This window comes from Excalfactoria chinensis, chromosome 5 (assembly GCF_039878825.1).
Source record: "Excalfactoria chinensis isolate bCotChi1 chromosome 5, bCotChi1.hap2, whole genome shotgun sequence".
Classification (NCBI taxonomy): domain Eukaryota; kingdom Metazoa; phylum Chordata; class Aves; order Galliformes; family Phasianidae; genus Excalfactoria; species Excalfactoria chinensis.
Genome location: NC_092829.1, coordinates 31,678,622 through 31,701,050, shown reverse-complemented (window position 1 = coordinate 31,701,050; position 22,429 = coordinate 31,678,622). Strand labels below are relative to the sequence as shown.

Below are 22,429 nucleotides of genomic sequence, written 5' to 3'. Positions count from 1 at the left end.
AAATTTCAGATTAAGTTTAATTTTCAGTGTAGTGTAACTTCTTTATGTGCTGCAACAGTAACCTGTTTTATCCTTCTTCCAATAGCATCTGTTCCCTTAGCTCTGTAAGATCTGAAATACATTTAAAAAACAAGAAAATAAATCCAAATACTGAAAGAAAATGGGTTGTTGTTCCCAAGCTGTGTCTGCACAGCTCAATTCTGCCTACAGTTTGAATAAATATAAGAAACCTCCACGGTGGAGTCACCGGATAAGTCATAGTCAGATATTCATTCCTTTATGTGAGCTGGTCCCATCAATAATGAGGTAAAGGTGCAGCTCTTCCAATCAAGTGCTAAATACCAAGTTAACGCCCTTTGAGCCAATCTGGCAATTAGTTTTTCCTTTGAGTTGTTAACTTTTCTTTTTCAGGTAGAGTTCCATTGTGGTTCATTATGCTCGATCCAAACGTTAAACCTGTCCGTGAACCATACTAACTATAGTGTGTCCTCGGTGCTTATGAGAAAGGAGACAGAGCACAGAATTAAAACTTTGGGAAGTCAGAAGGAGGCCTGCAATGAAGCTAGCCCTGAGGTTTCAAAAAGCTGTTTCTGCAGCTATGGAGGGGAATTTTAAGAAAGCAAGAATAAAAAATAAAACTGGAGGCCACCTTTCAAGAATGCGGTTCCCAAAGTTACAAAGAATGAATCATTGGCGCCGATTTTTATGCTGTGTAGCTCCGTAGTTATCTTTGTTATGCTGACTGTGTCAGATTGTTGGTGATGTGTCTGCAGAGGGCTGCTGTTGAGTCTGTAACATTGACACCCTGATACCGTCCTCTCCTCTTTCAGCTAACTCAACTATTGGGAAAGATCAAAGAAAAGGAGGAGGAGGGCTGACAAGAACCAGTGTATGAGATGCCTGCAAAGCTTTAAATAAATAAAAGGGAGTTAAGACTTAGAATCTGTTGCAGGGTATCTGTGAATGTGGGGCCCTGTTTTGCTGTAACAAATTAAGTCCTCTCTCACAGAGCACGCTATCATGCTTGTATCTTTGTGAATCCCATCCTTTGAATATGAATATGTTTGAGCAAAGCACGGTTGTATATTACTAGGCATATCTGGAAATATTAAAGCTAAAAAAACCCCTGTGGCTTCTGGTAGACTACCAACTGCTTCTTTTGTTTCCCTGCATAGCAAAATTAGATTAGTGGCTTTCAGTGTTAGTATGTAGTTTGTTTCACTTTCCAATTCACAAGAGTTGAGGAATGTGTAAGCAAGAGCCTAACCTTGCCTCCCTCCAGAAAAAGAACAACTCTTCATGAAAACTCAAGATAAAAGGGAAAATAGGAGACAATGAGTGGAGGGCAAAACTTTCACAGCAAAAGGTCCTCAGCTTAAAATAAGGCTCTGTGTGGTGAGCAGGAATGTTTTTGGCCCCTCTCAGGGGGGTCAAATTTGTATTATGGAAATAGTAAAAACATTTGAGATAGGGGGTAGTTCAGGACAGCTGCAGTATGATCTCTAAGATGTGACGCTTCCAGTGCAGTGGAAAGGATCCTGTTCTTCTCCTACTTAGTTCTATGTGCTGGGAGGTGAGGATGTGGACTGTGCCTTCTGAAGCTCTGCTTGCTCCAGTCCCACAGGATCAGAGTGCTTTGGACATCGCGCTAATGTCAGAGATCGTACTGTGCTATGTCAAAACCTGCCTTCCATTTTTAATGGTGAGAGTTGTCTCTCCAAGCAGTTAGCAACCATTCATTAAAAAGAAACATTATTTTCCTTTAACACTAAATGTCTTTACATTTCCTTGAAGCCTCGTTGGGCTGTTTTTGGTAGGTTTGAATCAAACTATCAGAAGTTAAATGGGAGTGTAACAACCATGAAGTTGGAACTCAGTGGGTATGGAAGTGAGGTATTTCAGATGCGTGGGGCTTGAATTGATGCTCATGCATGGTTTAGATCCACATTAACGCTATTGATTAGTGAGTTACAGTAGCCCAAAACCTTAGTTTGTGAATGATCAATTGATGATGGAGTGCTGTGTGTATGTGAATATGGAGCTCTCTGTGGTATGGTTTGTTATTAATAACATTTTGTAACGGTTCTGTTACTTTCAACTAGTAAATCAGTGAATAAGTTACGTAGGTCACTGTGGTGATTGTGCTGTCAGTCAGTGCTCTGTGCCTTCTTTACAGCTAAACCAGTAAACTAAATGCTGTTCAGTTATCCATGAAACGTGCTATAGGAAAGCTAGGTGTGAACAAGATTGAATGTCTCCATCTGCACTGGTGGAACAGGCTCTGATGTGGCCACTCTGCACTTGGCCTGCTGGGACCCCTCTGAGCAGGGTGGCTCTGACGTGCTCCTCTGGCTGGTAGCTGTGGTGGTTATCAGCGCTTGCTGTGCCTGCTAGTGGCTGATATAGGCCCAGTGTCCACATGGCAGGAGCAGCAAGGGAAGGAGGGGTGTTGCAGGAGCAGGAGAAAGCTGCTCTCCATGCAGAGTGTGCCAAGATCCCTGTGCCTGCAGAGCAAGAATGGATCAGAGGGGCTCAATACACTTCTGAAAATGACCCCAAACAGGTTTGTTTTAATTCTCTGAAAGCATCACCGTTTTGTATTACGGTATCTCAGGACTTCCTAGAGCACAGCCGGATGTTGGTGCCTTCCCTCAGCAGCCCAGTGCTGCCTCCAGTTCTGCAGTACTGTGTGGTTTTGGGCTGTTTCTTTTCACAAGAAGCAAAGGAGTAGTTATCCCTCACATAGGTATTTGCCCATCCTGGGGTAAATGATAACACTTGGATCATTTTTGTCGCCGGGTGATTAGCACAACAGTGCATCAAACCAGAAATCTTTGTGGCAGTGGGACTTGATTCAGGTCACTGGTCGAGGGTCACCAGTTCAGCTGCATTCAGAGCCATTCATTTTTGTGCAGCATGCACAGCAACGTGTGCTTGTGAGAACTCGGCAGTTTGTGGTTAGCTTTTCCTGTGAACAGTGTGAGTACTGAACAGGGGTTTCTGCAGTTACAGTCAATGTCACCTGGACCACTACTATACCATATAATATAATGTAATATGATAATGGAAACGTTCTTGAAGATTGCTTCCCAGAACCGTGGTTAGGATACATCTCGGCAGCCTGGCAACTCTCCAGCTGACAGGAAGCTTACTTCTCCTGTAACCAAGTGGCTCGGATGGGGGAGAGGGTTCCCTCTGGGAGCACATGGTGGGCAGGCTGCAGCAGGCGGTGCTATGGGAAAGGGGACCAGAGGCACGCTAAAGAAGGCTTAATCTCTGGCAAACCTGCTGAATCCTGCATGAATGGGAAAGTGATGCATTGCTCTTTCCCCTTATCTGTATGTAATGATTTCTGTACCTCTCTGTTGTTCATCTCTCAGCCTTTGCTGCCCACACATTAGAAAGTTTTATTTTGACAAACAGTTGGGAGAGCTTTAGGTTTTTCTGCCCTCGCAAAGCTCATCCCATGAGCTCAGCAATTGCTGTTTTCTCTGTTACACCTGAACATCCCTCAAACATTTACTTCCGTTCTTTCATTAAGTTGTGGATCAGACTAGCTCTGTAGGCTCCTATCTTGCTCCTGCGATGGGAATGATTTAACTGCCCGTGGTTGAGTTTCCTTCAGTTTTATGAATGCGAGGAGAGGAGAGGCAGGCGTTGTCCTTGTTTCTGGATAGACGGAGGTGCCCGAAGGGAAGGGAGTCCTTCGGGAGAGACGGGTGCAGCAGGGCGAGGCGAGGAGAGAGAGCTCCCGGTTCGGACCGTGCCCGTTTCACGCGGCGTAACCGCATCCATTCCGGCGATTTACTCCGAGTATCGCGGCGGTCCGGCCCGCGGCTTCCTTCGGGCGCTCGGCCGCGCTTCTCAATTCCTCGCGAGCACCTCGGAGTAGCGGCAGGTGGCCGCGGGCTCCCGGGACGCGTCCCCGCCGCCGTCCCTCGCTGCCATGGCCGGCCCGTCCCGGGAGCGGACGGGGCGTGGCGTGGCGTGCAGCGCCGCCGGGCGTTATGTAAGGGCTCGGGCCGCGGACACCCGACGCGGGAGGGAAATTCCTGGGGGGGGGGGGGGAAAGCGGCTCCGCCGAGCGCCGGCGGCTCCCGGGGGACGGGCGGGCGGCGGTACCGCCCCGGCGGGAGGGCGCCGGGCGGGGCGGTGCCCCCGGGGGCGGCCCCTGGCAGGAGACGCCCGGCCGCGTGCCCCGCGCGGGCGCTGCCCCTTTAAGGGCCGCTCGCCGCCCCGCTCCACAGGCAGGGAGCGACCTCTGGGCTTTGACAGCTCCCCTAATAACTAGCAGCGCTCCGGCTCCGCCCCCGGCGCCCGATTGGGCGGCGGGCCGGCACGACCCGCGCCGATTGGCTGGCCGCTTCCCCTGAGCGAACCTTTAGAACTCCGAGACACAATATTCTGTTACATTGTAGCAAAATGGCGACTGTCATTCACAACCCCCTGAAAGCGTAAGTAGGGCTCAGACCCGCACGCGCTCCGCGTGGTTCCGCTACGAGAAAGGGCGCCCGCCCGCCGCGCCCGGCCCCGGATCCCCGCCTCCGCGCGCGGCCCCGGCTCGGCGGCTCCGGGCGGGCGGCGCGTCCTGCGGCCCCGGGCGGCGCGCACCTGGCGGCGTCCCGCGGGGTCCGGCGGCGGCCGGGGCGGGGCGGGCGGCGGGGAGCTCCGCGCCGCGAGGGAGCGGGGTGCGGCGCGGGGCAGCGGCGCCGCGGCCGCCGTGCGCGCGGAAGGCTCCGTCGCTCCGAGCGCCGGGGACTCGGTGCCTCTCGCGGCTCGGGAGCGGGCGCCGGGGGAGGGAGGGCGCCTCGGCCGCCGCCGCCACCCGGGTCCCCGTCCTAAGAGGGACGCGGGAGCGCCCGCCGTCCCTCCGGCTCTCCTCTTGCGTTTCCCTTCGGTTACGGCGCGCGCGGCTAATCCCGGGGCATTAGGGACAGCGCGATCCGGCGCCGCGTAACCTCCCGCGGGAGAGTTCTGCCTCCCGGGGCAGCGCTCCCGCGGACGGAGCGCAGCGCGGACACCTGGCGGCGGCGCTTCCACGCGCGGAACGGAGTCCGGAGCCGAAGTGAGCGCTGCGGGACGGCTCCGCTTCCTTTTCTTCTGTTTCTTTTTTTTTGTGTTTGTTTTTGACTCGCGTCCCTCCGGCTGGAGTTGGAAAACCGCTCCGAGGTGGTTCCAGGGGCTCCTGCCGCCGTCTCTCCGCAGTCTGCAGGGAGGATGAGCCTCGGGCAGCGGAAAGGTGCTGACACCTTTGCCGGCTCTCCCGCTCCGTCCTGGCAGAAAACCTTCGCTTTCATTTCGCGTGCGCTCCGCAGCGCCCACACGGCCGCGGGCAGCGGCAGTGCAGGTGCCCCGCGCTCCTTTAAGGGGATCCCGGGGCTCAGCATCCGCCGCCTCCGCCGCCGTTCTCGGGACCCGCGCCGCCCGCAGCAACTTGTCGCACTGACGCCCCGGGCGCTCCGTCCCGCTTGCAGTTCTCGCCCGGCTTCCGGAGCCGCTCTCAGCGGACGGCGCTCCTCTGGAGTCCCGGGTGGCGAGAGCGGGCTGCCCCGGCCCCGCCAGGCTGAGCCGGGAGGGCAGCGGCGGGCTCGGCTCCTCTCGAGCGGCGTGGGAGAGCGCGAACAATGGGCAGCTCCTCTCCCTGGCTGCCCAAGTGCTGTGCTGAGCGGGGGAAGCGGGACCGGCGCGGAGTGCCCGGCACCACCTGCATTTATTTAATTGAGAAGTTGTTTAATAAAACATTTTATAATTTTCACTCATTCTTTAAAGTTGCCGGTGGGGAAACAATACGCGCGTAAATAAATTATGCACGGGATAAATTAGGACAAAAGCGGTAGGACGCATAATAGGGGAAAGGACGTAGCGCACAACGTTTTATCCTCGTGTGTCCTCCCTGACAATGAAAGGGAGCCGAATGACATTTGCATTTATCTGCGTTTTGATTGTATCTGAAAACCCACAAACGCCCCCTACAGAAACTGCCCGCACAAAGGTTTCGCTCCGAGCCGGGGACAATGTCGGGACCGAGACATCCCGGCTCAGGTGTCCGCAGCTCCGGCTGTGCCGCGCGTCTACGGGTGCCCAGAGCTCAGTTTCTCCCCGGCACTTGGACACATGTGTAGCCTCGTTCGTGCTGTGCTGCTCTCGGGATAACGTTCTCCCGTGTACCTGAGCGTCCCTGGGAACGCGCTGCACGGAATAGTGCGGTGCGTGCGGTCCCCCGGCTGTGATGGGCGCTCCCACGTTCAGCTCGCCTCTCTCTCTGCCTCTTTTCTCACTTGCTGGTTCTCTTCGGGGGCTTTCATCCCTCTGCTCTTATCCCCCTCGCTGCCTCTGGCAGTCTGGTCAGCCCGACGCAACCGCCTGCTATCTTTGCCATCCAGCACCTTGCTTACCTACGCGGTGCTCCGAGGCAAAAACGGCAGAGATGTGAGTGTAGCAGATCTGTGAGGAAAGGGCAGCAGGTGTCTGGATAAACACAGAGTTCTTTGCCTGCAGAAAAGGCAGCACTCGGTGTGCTGATGGGCAGCAGTGGGCTAGAAATGCTGGATTCATTGTTGTGTACCTATCTCTGTTTTTTCTTTCCATCTTCTCCTTTGGATATCTTAATGCGGAGATGTTTGAGTGGGGCAGCAGAAGGAACAAATGCAATGAAGTGGTATTCTGAATGATTTAAAGTGTCAGTCAGAAATCTCAGTGGGCTTTGTAAACATTAATTAATTAAACCTCTCATCACCCCTGTGAGGAAGGGATTATTGCCTTTGTTTTGTGGATGACTAAACTAGGACAAAGTGGTTAAGAAACTTTCTGAATTGAAGATCAAGTCTAAAGCACAGCAGTGCAGCTTCCAGCCTTAGCAGCTAGCCACATTTCCTCCACTCCTGCCTCACTAGCAATGTGCATACGGTACCATAATGTATTTAATGTAATTAAGATCTTGTAATTTACAGAGCTTGATCTAGAAGTGGAGCTGATTTCCTCCACCCTTTCTCAGTCTGTACTCCCACAGCTGACTTTTATTTCAGATTGTCAGTTAAATGCACTCCCTGGAGCACTCGCTCAGCTGCTGCTGCTGTCTTTTCGGCACGATGTCGCCCCGCTGCAGCTCTGCCCCAATGCACACAGAAGGAGCTGCTGCTGGCTATGTCCCAGTGTCACAGTGCGGTGCTCTCCTTCCTTCGGCTCTGCCAGGCCATGGGATGGAGACTAACCCATCCTTGGCTGGCTGTGCTGTTGGACAGCCCTGATGTGCTTGGGGAGGTTTATTCCCAGCCAGGTGGTTGGGAACCAGCTTGAGGCAGCCTGCTGAGCGCAGCGCTGGAGCTGACCTTACAAACCCTCCCGGCCTTGTCTGTAGCTGCTCTGCCACAAGCACGTGGCAGTGGTCAGTTTTCCAGTTGCTGTACCGGTAGGTTAGAATCGCTCTGACAGGCGGCTCTGACCCTGGTGGACCACTGGCCTTCCGTGTTATGATGGGTTCTGTGGCATGTGGCACCAGTGGAAAAAGGTCTGTGCTCACCTCCTTGCTTAGTGTCAGCAGCAGGCCAGCATAGGTGTTTGGGCCCTGTGTGACACCAGTGTTTTGTGTTAGCCTGGGCTCAACTTCAAGCTTGGGACACAGAACTGGAAATTTCCATACCCTCTTACCCACTCCTGAAACAACCCTATAGTGTGGTTATGTGCTGATGGAGACAACTCATTCATTTATTTATTTATTTATTTATTGTGTGGATGTTGTTGCATAAGCATCTGGTTGCTAATTCTTAATAACAAAGTATGATGTGCAGTGCTTCTTCCAGCAGGTGGAAGCAAAAAGATAGATGGACAGTTAGGTTGCCAGTTCAGCATTTGCAAGTGATGTGAAGGTGATTTTAATGTGGCTTTGCAGAAGGGAGCATTCTTCTGCTTGACAGAACAGGGTTGTTGGATGCATTAAATCGTGTACCAAAAATCTCTACAATGTGGCTCTGAAGTCTCTTAAAAACATAAATGAGCCCCAGCATGACACATTTCAAGCCAAGACTGCTACCCACATGAACACTCTTTTCTGTATCCCAGCACCACTCTTCAGGGAAAATGATGGATGAATGTTTTTGTATTAATGCGGGGAAACATGAGCTTAAGAACAAAGTTGTAGGGGGTGGGAGGGGGAGGAGAGAAGCCAAATCCTGAAGACCTGAGGATGCGCTGCTCTGAATGAAGGGAGCCAGATGAGTGCGTTACTAGTTACAGTGTTTATCTGGCCATACGAGTAACTTGTGTGTGAGTGGCTGTTGTAGTGCTTTTGAGAAGTTGTTCCGCTAGTGAGAATGAATGGAGCTTGTGACATAAAACTCTCACTGGAAAAAAAAATAATAAAAGATTTAAAAAATACGTGGTGTGTGAAAGCAATACTGAGCTATCTGGGATGAGCTACAAAGTTCCAAAGATAGGTGTTTCTTGATGGTAATACTGAAGTACGTGTCCCGAGGTCTGGGTTCACAGTGCCCAATAGGTTCAGTCCCCAGTGGGTGAATGGGAATGGCATGCTGGGCTGTGCAGGGGGGCAGTTCAGGAAGTGAAATGGGGTTCTGTCCAAGTGCTGGTGGACTCCAGGGAAGGTAATGGGGCACATCCAGTGTGTAGCCTCATGGAAATACACTTCTTCCTCTGCTTTCCTCAAACTGGAGGCATGGCTTCCTGGGGCTGCTTTGTCTATCTTGTTGGCTGTGCCTCTGCTGTCTAAAAAGGAAATGTTCCAGATTCTTAGAATTACCGTGCGCTGAGGCTGGTGTTTTCTCACCCTGCTTTCTCTTTCAGGTTGAAGATGAATTTCTTTGCTTGGCACCTCAATTTTACAATCTAGGAATTCATTGTGGGCTCATCTTTGAGCTTTCTGTGTGTGATGTTGCCTTGTGTAAGAACAATTCCTATGCTGTTTATACCTGAGGACTTGTTGGAGTAGGACGAATGTGCTCTGGGAGCTGATGCTCTTTCTCTTGGCCAAACAGAGCCCTGACCTGGGGATCCCCAGGCTCAGGTGGCACATTGCCCCAGGAAGAGGCAGTGCTACATCCGGTCCAGACTGGGGCTGCATTGGGGTGCATGGTGCATTTGCATTGGGCACAGACTATGATTTGCTGATTAATCCTTTCATGCAGGTTCCAGTTTTATCTTTGGTTTGTTTCTTTTAAGGTGATCAGTTTTAAAGGGATGTCATTAATGCAATCCTGGATAAAGCATACTTATAAAATGCCCATTTGAATGTTTTTTGAGGGGAAGTGCTTCTTTCTTCTCTTTAAAAACTCTTGTGGAAGAAGCCCCAATACACTGGACCAGTATGTGAAAGGCAGAAAGTGATTTTTCTGTCAAAAGAAAGAAGAAAGCTCTCTGCTGCTTTTTAAGTGTCTAAACCAAGTTATGTGCAACAAATAGCTGAAGTAACTGCCTCAATACTGAATGTTTAAAATTCTTATTTATCTTTAATGACCTAAACTATTAGAAGTATGAGCCTCCTATACTCTTTTTTTTTTCTTCCCATTGTTATATATGGTTTATTTCCCAGCAGAGTGTATTTTAACCACAGATTCCCAGCAGATGTTTCAGAGAAGAATAATGCGGTATCTCGGCGGCTGCTGGCCAATATCCCTCTCGCCCCCATCTCCTCCAGCATGGGACTAGTGAGGCTGTGTCAGCATGTGGCTCAGCTTTCAGTTTACCTGCCCTGCTGGGTGCGGTTTGAGCTGCAGCCACACGGAAGGTTTCTCTGGCACCCTGGTGCTCTTGAGGGAGGCTCTGCTGGGAGCCACCTGAGCAGCGTGAGTGGGGCAGGGATGGGTGTCGATGAGTGTGCACTGAGGTGGCTGTGATCAGCATGCATGAGCTTGCCAAGTCCTGAGTCATTAATTTGGCGTTCTGCTGAGCTGTAGCTGGGAGAGAGTCCCCTGCTCAGATGCTGATGGGGATGCTGATTCCATCAGTGTTGTTCTGCTGGGGAGGAAGGCTGGAAGTGACACCTAGGGTCTCAGTCCCCTAAGGCAGAATGGAGCCAGCCTGGCTGAGGATCACCTCTCCATTCACGCAACACTGTGCACCGTATCAGGCTTTGACATCTGATAACACTGTCCTTGCTTTCTGCTAATATGAATAAATCAGTATATAATGCCAACTGTAATGAAGTAATGTACATAAATACATGAAAGAAGGGAACTCTACATAATTTAGTTTATCCCCCCTTGTTTCTTGCCAGACCCCTCATCATTTTGGCTCTTTTATGTGTTATAAAGAGTGCTCTGGTTGGGCAATGACTAAGTTATTTGGGCTCCCGATTTCTTTGGTTAAGAATGAATTCTCAACAAACATGTGGCTTTAATGGCTTCTGCTTTGTAGGGCTTCAAAATCTAAATCTGTCAGATGGTGCAAAGAAAATCAGGTGCATAGCAGAGAAATAAGGCTGCGTCCTGAGCTGGTTAATGCCAGCCTGCCCTACCGCATCAGCTGGCACTGCTGATGTGATCTGATCAGATGCGGGCATGCTACTCCTGCCAAAACACAAAGCACAGTGCTTATGCTGCTTTTCTGCTTGGAGTTGGCTTCATGCTAGCCACAGGAAGATAGATTATGCCTGTTGGAATAAAATTACCTCTTCAAAGTATTCTGAGTGTTTTTTTACACGTTTTGGAAGAGTAAGTGAGCATCAGTTCAGTGCATTGTGTCATACAGCTGTGAAATGTTGGGTCTGGTTCTAGCAATTCTGCAGTTTGTAGTGTTTGTAGCCTCACGGCTCCACAGCCCAACATCTGATTAGTCAGAGATGGGGGAAAAATTGAAATGAATGGAGCTGTATTCCAGATAGCAATGATGTAAATGGAGGTTCAGAAAGCTGTTTTACTGCTAATCTCATTTGGTCTTGACCACAAATAAAAGCTGCATCATACTTGAAGTTACTGTTCTATGAGTTCTGTGATATCAGAATCAGAAATGTATCAGAACGATATCAGAGATATCAGAGCCCACTCAGATCTATCTACAAGCTTACCCTGGTGACACACACACACACACACACACACACACACACACGCATATATATATATATATATATATAATTTTAAAGAAGGGTTTGGAAAATGGTAGGTTTCTGTGTTTTCTATGGGCTCCTTTTCCTTTCAGCTTTTAGTTCATTAATGTATACCTGTTGGTGTAAAATATGGAACAGACTGGGATCATAGCTCTGAGGTCAGCATTTTTTATAGCTGGCCTAGTGCAGGCTAGCAGCCAGGAGTGATGCGCTGGATAAGGGCTGGTGATGGGAAGACTCTGCAGTGAGCTCTTTCTCTACAGGTGTGGTTCAATTGCAGCACTCTTACTGCTTCCTGAAATCTGACTGATGCCCAGACATTACCTTTCAGAGGCGCTTCTCCAAAAAGGGACATGACCTCTGTCAGTTGTGGTTATGAAGTCCCCAGTGATCGAATTGCACGTGAGTGAGTGTGATGTTAACACTCCTTCAGGTATGATGGGGCCCCAAAGACTTCTCCCTTCTTTCTGTTCTCCACGCTAATACAAATGGATAGGAACTTCAGCAGTTAGCTGGTCATGAGCTGATAGCAAACAGGCATTCAAGAGGTTGAAATCTAACAAAAAAATGTTGATGGGGAAATATGTGGAAAACCCTTCTCAATTTCACGTCACCAGCTGTGATTCATTGTTGCTGATAAGCTCAGCTAGATGTTTTATCTTTCCTTAGCTTTCCTCTCCCCTGCCTCTCAACCTCTTTCCCCCATTGACCTCTACAGCAGAGTCCTAGCTGTTGATTTATCAGGGCAGGCTAGCTCAGCACTGTGTGGAGATTGCTTTTAATTAACTCTCTTCGTTTTTTCCAACCTTCAGGGAGCAGCAACCCTTTAATGATTTTAATATTTTATCTGGATTTATATCCACCTTAGGTGTTGTTTGTTGCTCTGCTTCCTCACGTGTTCTTCCTGAGCCATTTTCCAAAATGAAATGTTTGTTTCAGGTCCCTCATATAGAGTGAGCTGGCATGTTTTTAATGGCTTCTGAACTGGGAGGATGGCTCCCTGTGACCAATTGTGGTGTTTGGAGGAGGGTGGGGAGTTGGAGGTGATGCATTTTGGTGCTGTCCTGAAGCAAGGCTCCCTCCAGAGCTGTGCCTCACTGTGCATGGAGCGGCAGCTTTGTTCCTTGGTGGCGGTGTGGCAGATGAGAGCCTGCCAAATTAAACCTGAATCCTCATTGGTTTTTGTGGTCAGAGTTGTGAGTTTATTCTTACAGTCAGGTATGACTCTCAGGCTGAGCAAAGCACATGGTAATGTAATGACCTGTTGCTAAAATGTCGTTAACTTCCTGTGCATGAATATAGGTCAAAAGGAGATTCCTTATTTACCAGAAAAAGACTTTTTTTGCCGACTATGAATAGTTTTGCCAAGTGAGATTTCTTCAGGCTGATCATAAAACAGGTAGACAAAACTTATTCCACCTATATTTTTTCCTTCTTATGAGAAGAGGCTGAGGGAACTGGGATTATTTAGCATGGAGAAGAGGAGGCTCAGGGGAGACCTTAATGTTATGGAGTACAGTGACCAGAAAGGAGGTTGTAGTGTGGTGGGGATTGGCCTCTTCTCCCGGGTAACAGCAACAAGACTAGAGGGAATGGCCTCAAACTGCACTGGGGGGTTCAGGATGGATATATGGAAAAACTTCTTCTCAGAAAGAGTGGTCAGACTCTGGCATAGGCTGCCCAGGGAGGTGGTGGAGTCACCATCCCTGGAGGTGTTCAGGAAATGTGCAGGTGTAACACTGAGGGACATGGTTATCAGGCATGGTGGTGATGGGTCAATAGTTGGACTAGATGACATTAGTGGTCTTTTCCAACCTTAACGATTCTATGATACTATGAATTAGAAAAAATGTTATTTTTAATCTCAAGAATGTGGCCATTTCATTCTAGAGCAGGATAACACTTAATAGTCATACTCAAAGTAAACATCATAATCCCTTTTGTGGGATTTTTTTCTCAGTTCTTCTCATGGAAGGAATGGCATAACTAAATGACTTGGTTAGTGTCACACCATCAGCTGCTGACATTTGGAGGTTTAGAAGTCTTGTTTTTTCGCTTTGAGCATTGAGTGTTAGGCAGTATATGAATGATATGAATGAAGTGAAAGGGAATCCTTCCTGCTTAGCAGGTCCTTGGTCCAGCTGATATCAGGAATAGTGTGGAAGTAAACTAAGACTGTCTGCCTGTTTCTGATAGGAAGAATTAACTGAGGAATGCCATGAAACAGTCCTTAATGAGAGTGCTTATGGGCTGATGGGGTGCAAAAATTCTACCACCAAAACGAAAGGAATTACACTAAGTGGTAAGTGGTTAAAAATATATCCCCCCTGCATTTAAAAATATCCATGCTTCATACCAGATAGCCTGTTCAGTATAATTAATGCATTGAATCCATAGACACTGATGTGAGAACAGTGACTCAATTTATTTTACAAGGCTACTTTTAAGTATGTAGAAGTGGAAGCTACTCGTAAGTATGTAGAGTGTGTTTGTCCAAATGGTAAAAGAAGTTGAGAAGTTCCCAAATCTAGTCCTCTGACGGAGGAAAATGTCTCTGATGCGCTAGATGAGAGGAATATGATGCTGGGTGTTGCTTATAAAAAACTGGTGGTGCAGCACTTTGTCAGGTCACGTATGTCATCTGGCCTTTGGTTTGTGTTTGTGTCCTTCCTATCTTCCTCTGCAGTACGCTTTAATTTAACCAAGTAATTATTTGGGTATATTTTTCCCATGTTGTTGCTGTGATTCCACAGTAACTAACTCCTTATCTGACTAGATTGCAAATGTATCTGGTTCAGGTGTTCATTTTGCTGAGCCGAACTGAAAGAAAATTCCCTTCTCCTCTATTATCAGCTTTCTAGTTTTGTTTCCCTAACTAACCACAAAACCCAAGGGCTATCAGAGGCTGGCTCTCCTGAGAATGTCTTCTGAATACTGCACTGCTGAACGCACACAACCCATAAAGTCGAGGCCGGTCTGGCCCTTACAAGGCAGCCTGTTTCTCAGCCTGCTGTCACCAGCAACCCTGCATCCCTTGGAGGGGAGGAGGAGGAACAGATGAAGGGTGAATGCTCTGCCTTTGGGAAAGTTTTTGACCTAAAAATGGATTGAAATTCCAGCCGAATGGTTCCTTCCCTTGGTAACAGAATTGCACGCCTGGGCTCTGAGCTCTTTGCATTAATTCCATCTCTGCTAAACTTTACCAGTCAATTAACCATGTCCATCTCCTGCTCCAGCAGCCACATGTGCCTTTTCTGCAGCAGTAGGGTTTTGGAGCAGTAGCTCCCTGTAGCCTTTGCTGCGGCAGTTTTCCTCTGGCAGCTTCCCTCAAGCGTGGTTATCAATTAGGACCTGTCAGGGTTTTCCTGCCGATGCATCTGTTTTCAGGACTGCAGGACTTTGACCTTTTGCTGTTGTCTTTATAAATACTACTTTTTTTCCAAGAGGGGCCAGCTCAAATGCTGAGTGTTACATCTTTAAACTCATACAAAGGCTTCATGAAAATTTCAGTCTTGGTCTGAGGTGATTCTGGTAAACCTGGATATTTCTTTCGGTTTCTGACATTTTACTTCCCTTGGGTTTTGGTTTTGTTTGTCAGAAAGGGCTCATTATGCTGACCAGTACTTCCAGTGTTGGGCTGCAAGAATCACCCAGAGCTTAGAGCTCTCCTTTGTGCAGTTGGCAAGCAGGATGGGACAGGAGAGTGCTGGGTTCCTACAAGCTAATGTCTAGGAGGCGCTCATTGATGAGCTCTGATGCAGGCTTTCTTCAGAGGGAATTCTGCACTCCTCTCTGCAGCTGGAAGAGTGGCTTTGCACTGGCACTGGTGAGCTCTTGGCAAATGCATAAGGGACCACAGCAGTAGCTTGGACATGCATGTTGTACTACCATCAAAACTTGAGTTGGGCTACAGTGTCTATTAAAACAAGATTCTGTACTTAATATCTTGCCTTGAGTGCATGGATGTTCCTGGTTAGTGATCAGATATCTATGTAGGTTATTCTGAAAGTAATGTCTCCTGTTTGTTTCCATGGAAACTACAACAACTACAAAAAGCACAATAACACTGTTTGATAGAGTAGATTTGTAGCTACTAAACACTATTTTTCAATGTAGTCACCACCATTAGCCAATTTGCATAGATGAGCTGATGGTAAAATGTTCTTCATTTCACATTGTGACAGCTGTGTACGGCTTTCTGGTACATGGCTTGTCTTTCACATCACTGTCGCCACTGCTGAAACCCACCACCTCACTGTATTCATATCCACTGTTTGATCTCCATAAAAGTTCAGCAAATGTCAGTGAATGTCAATGGGTGCAATTTTTTTCTGCACGGATAAATCCGGTGACACACCCTTGCTTTGTATGCACTTCCATGTCAGACACCACTTTGTCAGACTGCTCCTCTGCTGTTGCCTGTCACATGGCAACAAAATGTAATGGAATATTGGTGAGAAGGTTCAGCCTCTACTGCCATACCACCAGCATCCATCTCTGATGTTGTAGGCCAACATAATAAAATAGGAGGCATAACTTTCAGAGCAGTCCTCATATATCACAAAAGCTGCCATCTGATTTGGCACTAATTGGTTCCTATGTGGGTACTTCGAGACAAGAAGACAAAGACCAAATTGGCCACAGAGGCTCAATTAAGAGAAGGGAAGGTTTCAAAGAAGGTTCCTGGGTCTTATGTCCAGTCCCCTGGTACCATGTCAGATAATCCCTTTCATAAACTGAAAAGTCCTTGTCTTAAATCCCCACTTGGACTGTTTGTTCCCATTACTCCTCTTGGGATGGTTCCAGAACCCACTTCTCTAGTGGCTGGAAATAGCATTTTAATCCTTAGCCTAGCCCTACTTGTGACCAGTTTATACCCATTTGTTCTGGTGCCAGAATGGAGTTGTTAGTCTAAATAGTGTTACTCCATCCACGTCTTCCTCTCCACTATCGGGAATTTGTATGACACCGTTATGAGTCCTCTCGTCTTTGTTCTGATGAAGAAACCATCTATGCTATCTTTTACTTTCCTTTATTCACCAAAGTATTTATTGCCTTTACCTTCTCTACTCAGCTTGGATTACTCCCACTTATCTTTCTTGAATATGAGTAGGCAGAACTGTACTCACTATTTCTTCCAGATGCCCTCTACAATAACTTTAATTTCACCTCTCCTGGCAACACTTTGATCTTGTATTTGTTATTGTATCATGTTGGTTGTTCACAGTCATCCCGTGACAGATGTAATGCCAGCCTGTGATATTCTTCACGTTTCTTCTGTCCCTTTTCAGCTGTTGTTGAGGAGATGATCTCCATGGTGTCTGCTGATTTTTTTTTACTATATTAATTCCTCCTTATTCTTGCCTGATATTCTTAACTTCCTCAATATCCCTCCAGCTTGGGTAGTCAGCACACATGCTTCTTGTGCCAAGGTCATTAGCAGAAACAGTGAAAAAGATCAGTCTGCAGACCAGTTTTTTTTGTGGAAATCCATAAATAACTTTCCACTTACTGTCTCTGGTAGGACTTAAGTCCTGTCTACTCTTCTTTTTCTAGTTCTACAGTCATATAATCATTCTTGTACTACTTTTTGTCTTCCTATTTTTGGTAATTTTTCATGTTTCTTGTTTTTAATTTTGCACTTAAAAAAACCTGATATGAATAAACTCAGGCCCCGTAAACCTTACTGCAAAAATTTGTAAAGTTTTAGAGCAAAAATATTTTGTTTTGCTTTCTGAACTTCAGCAACATAGTATTAACCATGATTTACAGTATCTGCTTAAAGAACTTGCTAGTAGATGTGTGATTTCACGTTCCAGTTCTCAAGCAGAGAAGCAGGGATGTTCAGTATTTGTGCCTTCACTGCAAGACTGCGGCTTCCACCTCGGGCATCCTCAGGCACAATTTTTCTTTAGCTCTTGGCTTGTTCCTATGTTATGTTTTATCTGTGTACCATTCTCACTGCAGAACAGCTGAAATTTCTTTAATCACTTGTGTTTTGATGTCTGAAGAATATTACTGTTTCTCAATAGCTTTCTCAAGTTCCAGCTCTTGACTTTGGCATTTCTCCCTTTATCACTCTACATCTGACCTTTAAGATCCACTTTTTTCCTTGTATTACTATGGTTTTCTGTTCCTGAAGGGTGTCTGCTTAATTCTCATGTCCTTTTCCAACGTAATTATTCAGCCAGTAACTTCTCCAGTCTTTCCAAAACAGTTTCAAACAAAGTTTTGCATTTTTGTCTTAAAGAAATTCTCCAAGTTCTGCTTTGTTACTCTCACGCTTAAAGAGAAGGTGAGAAGCACTCAAGAACAGGTCCAGAGCACTTCGTGATGGTGGTGGGAAGTGTACTATTTTGTACCTGTTCTTTCGACTGCTGAAGTCTAAGGCCGTGTTGATTTAGGGCAAGCAGGGGCAATTATATTTAGTGTTAGGATATCTCACTGAATTAGTTTGTGGCTTTTAAGAGTTCAGCAGTGTAAAACCACGCTGCTTCTTTCATCAGAGTTGCAACCACTGTGTAAAAATCCAGATTAACAACGTGAAGTCATTTTATCTTAAACTACTTTGTACAGTGTTTTTTTTTTTTTTTTGTTTTTTTTTTTTCTTTCCTGATGTTATTGATCTTATTTGGAGAAAATGGTGTCTATGCAGAATATATTTATATGCTTATATATGTGTATAATATAGAAAAGAAAGAATGTGTTTACAGGTGGTGTTTAGGAAAACATGATATTGTTTGTTAGTCAATGTCTTGGCGTTTTAAGCATTTCCATGTACTTCTTACTTATTTACAGCAGGATGCGATTCAACTCTTTCCTATTGATTACTTTCAAAAATTTATAAGTAGAGATTTTTAAATCTTTATTTTATTTTATGAGGGAGGGCTCTGGGAACTTTTACAATATTACAGCACTCTTTGGATCAATGCATGTCCCAGCAATCCCTTGCGTAAGTGACCTAAAATCGTGTGATCAAACCTCTTCTCCCCTCCCCATCCCTAGAGAGATATTTGTAATTAGATAAAATGAGGACAGAATATGCATAAGTATCTGTTATGCTGGGATTCCTGCCCAGAAAGGAAACTAATGGCCTGAGCTGGTCATAATCTTGTGCACCCTGTATGCTATTGACAAGGCTATGGCTTGAGAATGTTGGGAGTTCAGAAGAAGATTTTGGCTGCTGTCGAGTGGTAACCTTTCTAAATTGACTGTTTTCCAAAACAAATGGAATTACGCATCCTCTATTTTACTCAGTGTTCATTGTCGGGGACGTTTTGCTTGTAAGGGAGGGCCTGATTCTCCGATCTCATGCTTTATGCAATGGAAGCGAGTGTGAATTACTGCTGCTGTGGTTTGGAAGTGTTTCGTGTTCACTTTGCCCAGATGTAAATGACCACATGAAGTGAAAGACAGAGGAGATGTGGGCCTGGAATTGTTGCTGGGTATTTTTTTCCATTTCATCTAGCAATTACTGCTCGTCTCCACTTCTTCAGCAGAAAGGACTGTGGTGTTCTGGGAGTGAGTTCTCTCTCTCTCCCAGCTCCGACTGAAGAGCCTCTGAAGCCTCTATGCCAGGTTGTCTTCTCCTGAGATACTGCACCATATGAGAGGATCAGATAGGTGGCACTTTAGAAGTCTGGAGGCTGCTTTTTGTATTATTGCAGTTCTCTTCTTCCTCTCAGTGCCTTTGGTAGGTGTCAGCTCACCCCTCACAAACTTGTAGTTTTTCAATGCTCTGTTAGATTTGTGTTTTTGTCTTGTGGCTTGGCAACAGTGAAACACAAACCCTGGGCTCTTACAGATCTGTCAGTCTTCCACGGCTACCCCAGCCATTGGCAAATCCACTGATGAAAAGCGAAAGCTGTACTTGAACAGACAGGCTGTGTCTCTTGCTTTGCCTCAGCATCCTTGGGGTAGATGTCAGGGAAGGTAACGGAAATATTGAGAGAAGGGGGCAAGGTCGTGTCAGAAGTTTGTTGTGCATGTTCACAAGGAAGGTATCTACCCAGTATTTCTACTGCTCTGCCCACTGCAGCTAAATCTGCAGCCAAGGCTTTGCTGAAATATGACTCTTATTTTTATTCCTTCCTCCCCCCCCCCCCCCCCCCCTTTTTTTTTTTTCCTAGTGATTATGTCTGGTTTGGCATCTTTTTGAACTGAGGAAGGTTGATTTGTTCACCCTCACCACTTGTAGTAATATGCAGTGGAAGATTTGGGGTGAACCTCTGTTTTCTTGTGCATATGAGAGAGCAGGAGCTTCTTTGGCCGGTGTGGAATGTGTTGTTTCAAGGCATTGAATGTGGAAAAAAACCCGTTGGCTTCATACAGACTATGGGTTTTGTTTGTACTCAGTCAGTGTGAATTCACTGAAGTCCAAAATGTTGTGCCAGTATGAGAGATAAATCAAGTTTGTGTTATTTCAAGACAGCCTAGCTACCTTTCCCTTTAACTTCTCAGAATCTTCCCACCCTGTAGGATATTCAGCAACACCCTGTGCTTAGAATGTGTGAGCAAATGTTGACATTAGCTGCCACCTATGAGATCCTTAGCAGAAGTCTATAGCTTAACACGCAGGACGGGCAGCAAGATGACTTCTTAGTAATGGGGATGGATCTGAACAAAATCCTGGAGCTCAGCACTTCTTGTGAGCTTCCAAGATTGAACCTGGATCTGAAGTAAAATGTCTTTAATGGACAGGATCCAAACACCCACATGCTTTGGCAGAGCTCAGATCCAAATTTTGTCTACCTAAAGAATCAAGGTTCTGTTTTCATGTAGATTCTTTTACTAGTGAGAAGCGAGGGAAGGGATAAAACAGAAAATATGACACATTGGCAAAATTGTTTTTCAATACTGTTTTTCAAAGTTTTTTCCATGAGGCATCAGCAGCTCTTAAAAATTGCAGGGAGAGAGTACAGTTGTCAATGAGCCAGAACGGTTAAATGCTTTTAAATATTTGAGTTGGGTTATTCCTTCACCTTTCTTTCTCACAAACACGTCTGGTAAAACTCCAGTAATGAAAACACTTGCTTGGAGGGAAAAATAAAATCCTTTTCAGCAAGTAATGATGGTGACATTTTAATCATATCATAACAACACTGTTAGCAACGGTTTAGGTTTGGCATTGAACATATACACAACATTTGTTCTTTTATACACTATCAGTATTACATAGTAAAAATAGCACAATTGCAAAACCCATTCGCCACCCTTGTGCCAACTTTGTTCAGCTGACAGTTGCTGTTTGAACTTTTAAAGCAATGTTTCGTCCATATGTTAATACCAACTGCACCATTAATTCTCTCTGCTTTCAAATGATGCTCTATGCCCTACAACCACACACGGTATTTACTTCCCAGTCTGGGATACCTGTGAGACCGTATCCGCTAGATAACCTGTGCTCACCCTGAGTAGCTCCGTACGTCGGGTTGGTAAAGAGCAGTATTAAGATAGCAGCTGAAGAAAGATCCCTGCTGCCTGTGCAGAAGTTTGTTATAGCCACTTAGCTTCACTGAGCCATTTCAGGATGGTGCTATTCAGAAATTTTCATCTTCCTAGTGGGAGATGTGGAGCTATTCTACAGTGTTTTGGATGCTGTGTGTTCTCTCTGGTTATTTGCTGCCTGTGATGGATGCTGGTTGTATAATTCTCACTTCAGCTTAATAGCTGGCTTTTGATTTTCAAAAAGAAACAAAATCACAGGGGTAAACCAAGGCTGAGAGCATCCACCTGTAAATGAACATGGTAAGTGGTGCTATGTGGTAACAGGTTGAAGTCTCCACTTGGATCACACTGAACCGGTTCTGGTTTAACAAAAGGTAGAACTTGCCCTAGATCAAATGGTGCTCCCTGAGGTAGCTACTAGCAGAGAGCTGGCTGATACATGGATATACTTGCTACTGCACCATCTCACAATGCTGTAATTCAGCTTGAGTGGGTACATATAGATCTTATTTCAAAGCCTTTAGAATTCTGCCTCATTCTAATGTTAAGATAAAATCACACTTTATTTTAGGAAGGTTGTCATTGTTTTCTGTATTTACTTCTGTCATGGTTTCTCAAGGATAGGAGAGAAGCATCAAGTTGGTAAGAGTGAATCAATATGCAAGAGTTTGTATGTAGACTAGAACTTGATCCCAGAGTGGGCAATTGATGGAATGTCACACTGGAGAAGACATCCCAGGGGATATGCTTGCAGCTAAGAAGTGCCATTTACCTATGAGCTACGGAGTGGTTTTGTTTTCTGAGAGGCCTCTTTGGAATTTTGCTCAGTGTTTCCTCTTACATATTTATGAACATGATACTACAGTGAACTTGATTGTCATGACTGATACCAGACCCATGCTTATAAAATTGCATGAAAATCCTTATTTGTTCCAAGATGCTATTAAGGTTGTTAGACCTTAGTTTAGCTGGAGATTGTTTGAAGAGTGATGAAAGTTACTCCATAATAAAATTGTAGCTCCACAGTGCTTGTGCGAGACATTTGTTTTTCTGATTTAAACTGGCAGCGCATTCAAACAGCAATACGGGTATCACTGCTCTGGTTGCAGCGGTGCTTGCTGGATGTAGATGCCTGTGCTCTGCAGAGACTTGGTGCTTTCTGGTGCAATGGGTAACTCTTCTGGTGCCTTTCTCTTCAAGGGTAAGGGGCCCATGCCAGTTCTAGTCTGGTTATGAGGAACGAAGAAGTAGGAAGAGCAGGAATAGAGAACTGGGGGGAAGAATGAGGTGTGCTTCTCCTTTTCCTACTGGGAGGGTAGGAAGCGGGGAAATTGTGTCTGCATCTGGGGATCACAGCTCCCTTCCAACAGTATCTGCTTGTACTCTGCAGCCAACTTAATGCTCAGCCTGGTTTCCAAACGCCTTTGATAACATTCTTTTCTAGAAGCTTCTAAAGAAATTAAACTGCCCTGGAAATTCCTCTGGTATTAAAGTAGTTGGTTAAAAACCTGGAAACACAGGCTAAGAACAACTGATCATTTCTCTCAGGTCACCTGTGGATGCCCAGCTGGGTCAGTAAGTGGGCCTGTGCTGTGTGGTATTTGCAAATAGTCTGGGAAGTAAAGTGGACCGAGAGGCAGAAAACTTAGCAGCTAATTGCTAATTTTATTGTATATATACTAATATATGATATATACTAATTATAATAATTATATTCCAGGTTGGAATAACATAAGGTCACTACAAAGTAGTGAGGAAGGACCACAAGAACCTGAAACATTGGACTAATTAAAATGGCTGATGATGTTCAGTTTAGATAAATGTAAATTAATGCAAGTGGGGAAAAACAATCTCAAATTAACATACATACCAATGGAGACAGAACTAGTTACTGACACCAAAATGAAAGGTTTTGGAGTTATAATA

General features: G+C 46.1%; 1 protein-coding gene across 4 annotated transcripts in view; it reads left to right on the top strand.

Annotated features, from left to right (window-relative positions):
* The first annotated feature begins 4,355 nt into the window (after positions 1-4,355).
* Positions 4,356-22,429, top strand: part of DPF3 (double PHD fingers 3) — a 166,817-nt gene continuing 148,743 nt past the window's right edge. For 3 of the 4 annotated variants that reach the window (XR_011903702.1, XR_011903701.1, XM_072337809.1), the window contains exon 1: positions 4,357-4,454. Coding sequence is in view for 2 of the 4 variants with exons in the window: in XM_072337809.1 (XP_072193910.1) it covers positions 4,423-4,454 (32 nt within the window). In the remaining 2 variants the exon portion in view is untranslated. Of the gene's footprint in view, positions 4,455-22,429 lie in introns of all 4 variants that reach the window. The other variant, XM_072337811.1, reaches the window with a different exon arrangement.